This window comes from Schistocerca americana, chromosome 3 (assembly GCF_021461395.2).
Source record: "Schistocerca americana isolate TAMUIC-IGC-003095 chromosome 3, iqSchAmer2.1, whole genome shotgun sequence".
Lineage (NCBI taxonomy): Eukaryota > Metazoa > Arthropoda > Insecta > Orthoptera > Acrididae > Schistocerca > Schistocerca americana.
In genome coordinates, this window is record NC_060121.1 from 370649322 (window position 1) to 370662023 (window position 12702).

Consider the following 12702-nt stretch of genomic DNA (forward strand, 5'->3'; position numbering starts at 1 on the left):
TGATGATGACATAGTGGTAGGTCAGTAAAAAAAATCAGAAAACATGTAAGAATAACATCAATGCCTATCACTGAAGATAATAATACACTGAAAAGTGTTGAGAACAATGTTCTCCAGCTGATAAATAGCTGACTTATAGAGCAAATCGTGAATCATGAAATAACTTTCTCGTTAAAAAATAAATGAGAAGAAAGAAAGAAACAATGGTAAAATATAACAGATTTATGACATTCAAAACTAACTGGAAATTGTTTGAAAAATTCAAAAATAGCTAGATAACTTTTTAACATAAGTGCCAAGTCAATTGGCAAGAAGACGTAATCATGCTTTACAATTTCTTAAAGTCCAGTTGAGTACAGCTTAATCACATGGCTCAGTGGTTGATGCTGACCTTGTATTTAGGAGAAGCAGTGCATGCAGAATTACTGTAAAATTTGTATTTTTTCATGAATTTTCAAAATGTTTTAGTCCAGTTCTGGGTTGATTTGTATAACAATACTATTGTTGACTGTAAAATTATGAGAAGGTATGAAATAGTACTTCTTACAAACACACATAAAAACACATGATGCTACCTTAGCTTTTGGTTTCACTAACACCATTTCCTTGGGGAGGAGGGAGGGATGTATTGGGGAAGGTTGAGCAGGAAGATCAATTGATTCAGATCCTGGAATGAGAGCATACCACCTGTTTTGAGGACAAAGAGAGATGAAGATCTTTGCCTCCCCTTGTCACCACAACATTTGTGTCCCTCTCATCCTGGCATCTGAGATATCTGCCCCTCCTTTTCAACCTTCTCCAACCTTGCCCTCCCTTTCCCAAGGAAGAAAGTACTAATGGTTCCAAAAGCTATGGTACTGTTATGTTTGTGTCAGCAGTAGTAAATATTTCAACTCCTGAACGTAAATATTGGCCAGTAATTGTGTCTCTTAATTTTGCACATTTTCACGTGAAGGCAGAAGCCTGTGGAACTATTTCATTATCATGTCATTTAATTCCACCATCTGATCTAAATAAACTGTGTGTGTGTGTGGAAGTTTATAAGTTTTATGAATAATAACATATGTCAATATGTTTTAGGTGAAACTTTATCTGATTTGTGAGACAAATTCTACAGAAGAAGCCACAAAACTTGGTACAGAAATAACTGTCTGCAGTAAACCAAAAATAAATGATTATGATCTAGTGCTAACTGATAGTTTAGATCAGAAACGAAGTGTGACAATGAAACATGATGGTTTCATGATTCTACTTTCAAACACTGATAGTCTTCATACAGATATGAAAGTGCTATCAAGAATTTCTTCAAGTGATGGAACATACATATACTTGCTCCAAAAGGAAGTAAGTAAAGTGGTCTTATAAGTTGAATATACAAGTATGAATATGAAATGAACACTGTATAAAATGCCATGTTTCTTACATAAGGATGCATGTCTTTAAAAACTCAGTATTTAGTCTTTTACTAACATCTTTCAAAACAGTTGAATCAATCTTTAACAAAAATCTAACAAAACTTGGAAAGAAATCTCTATTTTCACATTCATTGTGAGATAATTTTTTGGAACAATTTATAATTAATTTAGTCTACAAAACATATCTGAATAAATCTAAAGAAATCTCTATTTTCACATTCATTGTGAGATAATTTTTTGGAACAATTTATAATTAATTTAGTCTACAAAACATATCTGAATAAATTATAACTTGATAATAAGTAACAATTTTACTTTGTTTCTCATGAGAATAATCCCGATGTGCACTTCCATGAGTAGTTTTAATATATTATTTGAAATTGATAATTTTTTCTCTTTCTGACTGTCCTGTGAGGTTATGTTATACTGCTAATCTAAATGGACAAGGACATGAATAAGTGATTAAAAAGAAGAGCCACTCAATTGATATACGGTATGCCACAGAGAAATGAAGTATGAAACAATCAGTAATTTCTAAAGCCAAGCTAGTATTTTCCATTCAAGATACATAATATTGATTATATCATTACCATCCTTGTGGAACTTGGGCCATACTCTTTGCCATGTAGGAAATCAATGGCCCCAGGTGACTGGTGCCTGAGAATATGTTACATGGCTGTGCAGTCAGGAAAATATCTTGTCTGCACCAAAACAAGTATCCACACAGACTGTGTGAATGAATCTGGGTTATCATGAACAGTCAGTTTGGTGACCAATGTTGGCACTTAACATTGGTATGGCAAGAGAGACATGTACACTGACATTTGGTGCAGCCAACAATGTAGTGGGGCATGTGAATGGCACCACATTGTCTTTTCATACAAGTTCCAAATTTATATACAGCAGCACATGTGACCCATCTATCTGTGCAGGATCTGACAAAAACAAATTTTGCCAGATTGCATAAGTTATCATCATATGGGCCCAACACCTGTTGTGATTGTATAGGATGTCATTGGGTATCAATACTACCACTTCTAGTTCACATAGCCAGTAATTTGGACACGAGGTTCAAATGGCTCTGAGCACCATGCGACTTAACATCTATGGTCATCAGTCTGGACACGAGGGATTACATTTCTAATGTAGTAAGGCCTTGACCATACCGTGTCTGTATGAATGGTATTATATTTCAGCAAGATAACACAAGAGTACTTGTTGCTCTTTCTATCCTGACATACCTTGATACAGAGGGTGTTTGACTGTTGCTCTTTATTTAAAAAGTTCTCCAGATATTTCACCAAATGAAAATATGTGGTTGTGGGACACAAAATGACTGGCGTGCTACTCCTTGCCAGCCACTACAGTAGATGAACTCAGACATAAAGTTGAAGTAGCACAGAATGATAAAGCAGCACAGAATGATATACCCATATCTGTCATCCAAACTCCATTTGACTTGACACCCTGCTGCATTAGAGCTACTGCTGCTGTCATGGATGGCAGGTCTGTGTACTAAATTTTGCACTCTCTACGCCAAAATCACCTACAGATTTAATGATCTGTTCTCCCTGGTATACTGTATAAAAGTGCAACAACTAATCTCTTATTATTTGCTGTCCTTCCTAGTGTTGCAATTTTAATGGGCTACAGTGTGTATGAAAAATTTTCAGTTGCCCCATGGTTCAGAGTCCTCATTAATTTGTAGGTTCTCTTACAACTTTCTGGGTAAGTTGGTTAAAAGGTCAGAGGAAAGCAACAGTATGCCAACTCTAGTAAAACCATATCTAATAAAGCACTATGGTGTTCGAAGCAACATTCAGGATTATGAAAGCTCCATCTTAGAACTGATGCACAATCACTGATAATGTATTTGAAAAATGACCTGCAGACATTTATACCAAATCCAACAAATGCAGAAAAGCTATGGCTAAAGCTGATACCAACATAAGACATACCGGTACTCTGTAAAATATGTCCCAAGTAAAGTACTTCACTATAAAGAATAACAGAGTTAAACTAACAGAGAAAACTTAATGGCAGATCATACCTTCACAACAAGGGTTGTACATGAAGCAAAGACAGATCAGTCAAAAATATAGCAGAAAAACAATGTTCATGTCTTGGTATTCTCCATTACCTGAGTTTGACCAGTGCAAACACTCACAAATTAGAAAAATTTCAATAAACACATTGGCAGTGCATACACTCACATATTAGAAATATTTCAATAAAGACATTGGGTATAAAACAACATTTAAGGCTAATCAAAGCAGACTAGACACCAGGCTAATTTGGAATTCATGTTAGTTTTCATTTAATATGCTTTGGAATGTAGCCCATTTCCTAGCTTGTATTTATAGAGAATATCTTATGCAGTGAACAGCCCTGTGTGCCTGGAGAAAGATTACCTGCGTGAAAAGGTTAACAGAACATTTATGTAGAACTACAGACCAATAATATTAATGTTCATCAGTCACAGGATCCTGAAATACATTTTAAGCTGGATGATTAAAGAATCACCATGGGCTCAAAGAATCACCTAATTAAAACACAGCTTGCTTTATTAAACATTACCTTGCAGACAGTAGAACCAGCTAAAGAGGTAGAATGTGTGCTAGATGAATCAATGAAGCTTTTGCTGGATTCCAAGAAATAAAGAAAAGGCTGAGATAACCCCTTTAATAGAAAGTGGATAGACGACTCTGTGGAACATGCACAGAAAACACAAATGGATGTAGTTGAGGATTGTAATATATGGAAAGTCTAGAGTAGGCTTTTATCCATCAGTGTGTATCATGTGGCTAGTGATAATGATGATGATGATGATGATGATGGTGGTGGTGGTGATAATGGATAAGCAATATGAAATAGACTGAATGTGTAAAATCTGTCACAGGCAAGCCAAATGAGAAATTTGATTAGATGATAGGTTCTGAGAAAATGTGGGAGATCTTTAAGGAAAACCATCTGCAGTATGCTAGTGTGATCAATACTGGAATATACCTGTAACATTTGGAGTCCTCGTGGACTAGGTATGGGAGCATGCATTGAATAATGAGTTCAGAGAAATGCTGCTAGTATTGTAAAATCTCAGTACAGCCCATACAACTGTGCAATGAGAATGTTCAAAGAACTTAAATTGGAATCTCTGGAATAATGGTGCTATTTTTCCCTGCAGAAACATATTATTTAGATTTAGCGAACTGGTTTTCCAGGATGGTTGTGTCTTAATGCTGCTGCCTCTTCTGTATGTCTTGCATAGGGACCATACAAATAAAGTAATATGAAAAGAGTTCATACAGGTTTCAAATGGGCATGGACAGAAAAGTGACTCATGGTGTGTGTGTGTGTGTGTGTGTGTGTGTGTGTGTGTGTGTGTGTGTGTGTGTGTGTGAATGTACTTTTAATTCCTTACCTTCACCCACTTTTACTTGTACTTTCATAATATGTAGCAAACATCAGCCACACTCAGTCAAAATGCTGTCTGTATGTTCTTTGTTCTAATATAAAAATGTGAACAATTTTCTCCTGTTCTTTGTAAATACTGAACAAGTTTTCTATTACAATACTACCTCAGGTAATCCTATAGGCAAAATTGCCAACGTTTTCTTTCACCTTAGATTAAATTATTCAGATTATTGTTCTGACTACTGTGATCTTCACTATATTTGTTCTATATTTTCATACATCCATAAGAGCAGAAGATCCTTTCTGTGTATGGTTTGTGCAATAACTTACAATTAGAATCAGTATCCCACTACCAGAAAATTTTCAACCTTCATATGCCCTTTGCAGTTAACAACTGTGAGGCTGTTGAGACAAATTGTTTAAGCATTTGGATAGCTTCATTTGCTGGTGTCCCAAAATTACATCGTTACTGGTGTCTCAAAATGACACTGATCCATGTCTGTTGTAAGTTTCACAGATCATATAAACAGTTCCCGCAGCAGGTCTGTTCAGTTTAATCCAAAGTTTGCTGATACAGTTTTGCAACATTTTATCTACATAGCAAATTTTGTCACATACCAGCAGAGCAGAAAGTTACTTATTTAGCTTTTCTGTGTTTTTTCTTAGTGTAATTCTTAAATCCCTTGTGTTTAAGAGGTGTAATCTTTAGTTTCAGTAATTATGAAGTGCAACTCTCAAAGTTTGTAGCACAGTTGTCATTTCTTTTGAATGGCCAGCTACACAGCTCAGTGAGTCATCAGTGTCCGTCATGACACATCAGGAGGGTAATGAGTTATGTATTTAGCTTTCTCTGTATGCTTGTATAGTTAATTCTCAAGTTAGCATAACTAGGATGGATAGGATTTGTGCAAGCTGTGTTGCTGGCAGAGCTTTTCACAGTTCACGAACAGCTGAAGATACTTTTGGTCATGGGCAGCCATCTTCAGGCTGCTACCTTGGGGTGCAGCAGTGTGGAGAACCTAGTGCATCATCTGGGACAACTCATGTGTCATTAGTTATGCACAAGAGCTCTGCTCCCAAGGCATTTTACAGTGTACCTGATGTGGTCACTCTAGGCATAGAGTCAATATGGAGGCTTGCCTGCTGGCCTCGCCCATTCACTCTGTGAGTGGATCTGAGTAGGCACAGGATATGTCTGTCAGGGAGCCTCACCCAAGATGTAGAGGAGGCCCTGTTTGTGGCTATTGAGAGTGCAGGGTGCAGTTGTGTGCAAGTTGTGGTTAACATCAGCACCAATGACACCTTTCAGTTGGGTTCTGAGGCCATCCCCATCAGTTCATATGGGTAGCTGGTGGATGTCGTGAAGACTGCTGGCCTCACTCATGGTGTACAAGCAGTGTACATTTCACAGTGCAACAGTTCACAGTATCATTAGCAAAATTAATTTGGATCCTTCAGTTTGGAGCCAAGTGGAAGATCTCAACGAAAGGCTCCTGTGATGCTGTGATAGTCTTGGCTGCAGATTTATGGACACTCATTATGGGGTGGAGAATTGTAGGACCACCATTGATAAGTCAGGGGTGCACTACACAAAGGAACCACCCACTTGGGTAGAAGAGTAACTGATTTTAACAGTAAATTGTCAAAGTATTTGTAACAGATATCCTGAATTACTGACTTCCATGAAAGTTGTCACTCTCAAATTATTCTCAGATTCAACAGCTGAAGTAGAAGGCTTTCAAATATTTAGTGAGGCATGGAATGTATATAGAATAGACAAATTAGATGTCATCAGAGGGGGATTTTTTACTGCAGTTGACAAAAATATTGAGTCTGTCGATCTCAGAAGTGAGTCTGACTGTGGAGTTATCTGGACATGTGTAACAGGTCAAGGTGAATTCAAATTAATTACCAGATGCCACATAGTTGTGCTATGATGGTTTTAGAATCATTCAAAGAGTGTCTATGCTCATTAATGTGGAAATCAGATCATGCGGTATTAGTTGGAGGGTACTTAAACATACGTAGTTTAGATGGGGATGCCTGTGGATCCATTACAGGTAGCTCAGACAGGCAGTTTTGTGAAGAACTTTTTAACATGTTCACTGAAAACTGTCTTGAGCAACTAGTTCAGCAGCCAACATGCAATGGAAATATTTTAGATTTTATAGCTACAGATAGGCATGACTTTATTGATGGTTTCAGTCTAGAGAGAGGGATTAGTGATCATCAAGTCATCATAGTGGCAGAGGCTACTTAAGTTGGTAAGTCCATCATGAAGTTATGGGAATGTTTTTGCTAGAAAGAGCAGATAAGCAAATGTTTGCATCCCACATAGACAATGAATGGACATCATTTAGTTCAAACATGATGAACCTTGAGGAATTATGGGCAAAATATAAACAGATTGTAGATTGCACTCTGGACAAGTAAGTGCTGAGTAAGTGGATTAGTGACAGAAAAGACTCACTGTGGTTTAGTAACAAAATTCAGAAAAAGCTGAGGAAGCAGAAATCATTGGACTCGTGGCTCAAAACCAAACACAAATGATGACACACAAAAGTCACTATAAGATCCTGCATCTGTAAAAATAGCAGTGCACTGACCATACAATGGATGGGATCCCAATTTGATTTTACAGAGACTACTCTATGGCACTGGACCCTTACTTAGCTTGCATTTATCACGAATGTCTTACCCAGTGCAAAGTCCCAAGCGGCTGGAAAAAGTGCAGGGAACTTGTGAATATAAGAAGGGTAAAAGAATGGACCCACAAAATTGCAAACTAATATTGTAACATTGGTTTACTGTGACATCCTTGAAGATATTCTCAGGTCAAATGTTATAAACTTCCTTGGGATGGAAAAGCTTTTCTGCACAAACAAGCACAGAGTTAGAAAACATTGCTCATTAGAAATTCAGCTTACTCTTTTCTCATATGAACCATGGAAATGTGCAATGGGCAGATTCCATATTTCAAGGTTTCCATAAAAATTGATGTGTTGTCCCACAGCAGACAGTGGAGGTTCAAGCATTCATAATAGGTTTCCAGGTGGCTTGAAGACTTTATAAATAGTAGAATCCAGTATGTTGCCTTTAGTGGTGAGTGTTCATCAGAGACAATGGTATTGTTAGGGGTGCCATATGGAAGTGTTATAGGACTGTTCTTATTCTCTATATACATAAATTCTATAATGGACAGGGTGAACAGGGTGTTTCCTGATGACACTGTAGTGTGTAGGAAGGTGTTATTGTTGAGTGACTGTAGGAGGATACAAGATGGCTTAAATTCCATAAAGTTTGAATACAGCATTAGTAGTGTGCTGCTTGATACAGTCACATCAATTAAAAATCTAGGTGTGACATTGCAAATTGATATGAAATGAAACATGCGCAAAGGGTCGTAATAAGGAAGGTAAATGGTAGATTTGGTTCATTGGGAAAACTTTAAGGAAAAAGAAAGATTTTGAAGAAATTCAGAGGTAGGCTGCTAGATTTGTCACCAGCTACCCCCATGAACCATGGACCTTGCCATTGGTGGGGAGGCTTGCGTGCCTCAGTGATACAGATGGCCGTACCGTAGGTGCAACCACAACGGAGGGGTATCTGTTCAGAGGCCAGACAAACGTGTGGTTCCTGAAGAGGGGCATCAGCCTTTTCAGTAGTTGCAGGGGCAAGTCTGGATGACTGACTGATCTGGCATTGTAACACTAACCAAAACAACCTTGCTGTGCTGGTACTGCGAATGGCTGAAAGCAAGGGGAAACTACAGCCGTAATTTTTCCTGAGGGTATGCAGCTTTACTGTATGATTAAATGATGAAGGCGTCCTCTTGGGTAAAATATTCCGGAGGTAAAATAGTCCCCCATTTGGATCTCCAGGTGGGGACTACTCAAGAAGACATCGGTATCAGGAGAAAGAAAACTGGTGTTCTACAGATAGGAGCGTGGAATGTCAGATCCCTTAATCAGGCAGGTAGGTTAGAAAATTTAAAAAGGGAAATGGATAGATTAAAGTTAGATATAGTGGGAATTAGTGAAGTTTGGTGGCAGGAGGAACAAGACTATTGGTCAGGTGAATACAGGGTTATAAATACAAAATCAAATAGGGGTAATGCAGGAGTAGGTTTAATAATGAATCAAAAAATAGGAGTGTGGGTAAGCTACTACCAACAGCATAGTGAACGCATTATTGTGGTCAAGATAGACTCAAAGCCCACGCCTACTACAGTAGTACAAGTTTATATGCCAACTAGCTCTGCAGATGATGAAGAAATTGATGAAATGTATGATGATATAAAAGAAATTATTCAGGTAGTGAAGGGAGACGAAAATTTAATAGTCATGGGTGACTGGAATTTGAGAGTAGGAAAAGATAGAGAAGGAAACATAGAGGGTGAATATGGATTGGGGGAGAGACATGAAAGAGGAAGCCGTCTGGTAGAATTTTGCACAGAGCATAACTTAATCATAGCTAACACTTGGTTCAAGAATCATAAAAGAAGGTTGTATACATGGAAGAAACCTGGAGATACTAGAAGGTACTGATGGATTATATAATGGTGAGACAGAGATTTAGAAACCAGGTATTAAATTGTAAGACATTTCCAGGGGCAGATGTGGACTCTGACCACAATCTATTGGTTATGAACAGTAGATTAAAACTGAAGAAACTGCAAAAAGGTGGGAATTTAAGGAGATGGGACCTGGATAAACTGAAAGAACCAGAGGATGTACAGAGTTTCAGGGAGAGCATAAGGGAACAATTGACAGGAATGGGGGAAAGAAATACAATAGAAGAAGAATGGGAAGCTCTGAGGGATGAAGTAGTGAAGGCAGCAGAGGATCAAGTAGGTAAAAAGACAAGGGGTAGTAGAAATCATTGGGTAACATAAGAAGTATTGAATTTAATTAATGAAAGGAGAAAATATAAAAATGCAGTAAATGAAGCGGGCAAACAGGAATATAAACGTCTCAAAAATGAGATCTACAGGAAGTGCAAAATGGCTAAGCAGGGATGGCTAGAGGACATGTAAGTATGCAGAGGCTTATCTCACTAGGGGTAAGATAGATACAGCCTACAGGAAAATTAAAGAGACCTTCAGAGAAAAGAGAGCCACTTATATGAATATCAAGAGCTCAGATGGAAATCCAGTTCTAAGCAAAGACGGGAAAGCAGAAAGGTGGAAGGAGTATATAGAGGGTCTATACAAAGGCGATGTACCTGAGGACAATATTATGGAAATGGAAGAGGATGTAGATGGAGATGAAATGGGAAATACAATACTGCGGGAAGAGTTTGACAGAGCACTGAAAACCTGAGTCAAAACAAGGTCCCGGGAGTAGACAACATTCCATTGGAACTACTGACGGCCTTGGGCGAGCCAGTCCTGACAAAACTCTACCATCTAGTGAGCAAGATGTATGAGACAGGCAAAATACCCTCAGGCTTCAAGAAGAATATAATAATTCCAATCCCAAAGAAAGCAGGTGTTGACAGATGTGAGAAGTACCAAACTATCAGTTTAATAAGTCACAACTGCAAAATACCAATACGAATTCTTTACAGACAAATGGAAAAACTGGTAGAAGCTGACCTCGGGGAAGATCAGTTTGGATTCTGTAGAAATGTTGGAACATGTGAGGCAATACTGACCCTACGACTTATCTTAGAAGCTAGATTAAGGAAAGGCAAACCTACGTTTCTAGCATTTGTAGACTTAGAGAAAGCTTTTGACAATGTTGACTGGAATACTCTCTTTCAAATTCTAAAGGTGGCAGGGGTAAAATACTGGGAGCAAAAGGCTATTTACAATTCGTACAGAAACCAGATGGCAGTTATAAGAGTCGAGGGGCATGAAAGGGAAGCAGTGGTTGGGAAGGGAGTGAGACAGGGTTGTTGTCTATCCCCGATGTTATTCAGTCTGTATATTGAGCAAGTAGTAAAGGAAACAAAAGAAAAATTTGGAGTACATATTAAAATCCATGGAGAAGAAATAAAAACTTTGAGGTTCGCCGATGACATTGTAATTCTGTCAGAGACAGCAAAGGACTTGGAAGAGCAGTTGAATGGAATGGACAGTGTCTTGAAAGGAGGATATAAGATGAACATCAACAAAAGGAAAATGAGGATAATGGAATGCAGTCGAATTAAGTCGGGTGATGCTGAGGGAATTAGATTAGGAAATGAGACACTTAAAGTAGTAAAGGAGTTTTGCTATTTGGGGAGCAAAATAACTGATGATGGTTGAAGTAGAGAGGATATAAAATGTAGACTGGCAATGACAAGGAAAGCATTTCTGAAGAAGAGAAATTTGCTAACATCGAGTTTAGATTTAAGTGCCATGAAGTCATTCCTGGAAGTATTTGTATGGAGTGCAGCCATGTATAGAAGTGAAACATGGACGATAAATAGTTTGGACAAAAAGAGAATAGAAGCATTTGAAATGTGGTGCTACAGAACATTGCTGAAGATTAGATGGGTAGATCACATAACTAATGAGGAGGTAGTGAATAGAATTGGGGAGAAGAGGAGTTTGTGGCACAACTTGACAAGAAGGAGGGAGCGCTTGGTAGGACATGTTCTGAGGCATCAAGGGATCACAAATTTAGCATTGGAGGGCAGCGTGGAGGGTAAAAATCATAGAGGGAGACCAAGAGATGAATACACTAAGCAGATTCAGAAGGATGTAGGCTGCAGTAAGTACTGGAAGATGAAGAAGCGTGCACAGGATAAGGTAGCATGAGAGTTGCATCAAACCAGTCTCAGGACTGAAGACCACAACAACAACAACAAGAACAGGTTTGATCATTAGGTGAGTATTGTGGAGATGCTTCATGAACTCAGATGGAGTCTCTGGAGGAGAAATGATGTTCTTCTTGTGAAACACTATCAAGAAAATTTAGCAAACTGTAATTTGAAGTTGTCTGCAGAATGATTCTGCTGCAGCCAGAGTACATTTTGCATAAGGACCATGAAGATAAGAATATAGAAATTAGGGCTTGTACAGAGCCACATAGACACCTATGTGATATTCCTCACCATTATCCTTTGCATAAAGACACCCCCTCCCACCTTCCCCTCTCCCCCACCCGCCACCACCACCACTTTGCAACGACCAGGAAATCAGTTACACTAGTTCTTCAGCAGACCGTAAAAGTTGTGTGTAGTTCACTAAGCTTTGAGACTCTTTTACTCAGTACACTAAGTTCTGTGGTAGTGCTTCAGAAAAGTGTTCACCAAATGAATGTGCAATAATAAGATGTGTGTAAAGTATTTCATCTTCCAATAATTAATTCAGAATTGTTCTCTGAAAATTAGCAATGTACTTATGTCATTGGCACAGGAGATAAATATATATAATATGGCAATGCAGTTGTTCAGTTACTATGCAAGTATTTTCTTATTTCATATGCACTTGCTTTATTTGTTTGACTGACTCAACAAGTAGATGATTAATGTATGTGCATATACGAGCAGCCCAAGTTACTGGCATGAGAAATATATTCACCCAAAAATTTGAATTTTTGGGTTTAGTTTAGTATACTTTATGGTTACTTTTGGCATAGATGGTTATTTCTACAAATGCATGCATTCATGCTTAGTAAGATGTACTTGTTTTTTTTTTTTTTTTTTTTTGGTAGGAAACCACAAAACCAAAATTGAAGACACTAACCATTGCAAGTGATGACCAGTTTTTGTGGGTGGATGACCTAAAGCAGTGTATTGCAAGTGATGAACATGATATACTTCTGATTTCAGAAGACAAGATATCAAATGGTTTAGTGGGTTCAGTTAAATGCCTTAGAAATGAACCTGGAGGGGAGAAAATCAGGTAAGCAATAATAAAAAATATAAATACATTTTAGTGATGCAC

The 12702-nt window shown here is 38.0% G+C and overlaps 1 protein-coding gene across 1 annotated transcript in view; it reads left to right on the forward strand.

Moving 5' to 3' along the window:
- Window positions 1-1077: 1077 nt before the first annotated feature.
- The window catches only part of LOC124605524 (fatty acid synthase-like), a 135820-nt gene continuing 124195 nt past the window's right edge, over window positions 1078-12702 (forward strand). Inside the window, exons 1-2 of the mRNA XM_047137268.1 lie at window positions 1078-1344; window positions 12470-12660. Of these exons, the coding sequence (XP_046993224.1) occupies window positions 1225-1344; window positions 12470-12660 (311 nt within the window). The 5' untranslated portion in view covers window positions 1078-1224. The remainder of the gene's footprint in view (window positions 1345-12469; window positions 12661-12702) is intronic.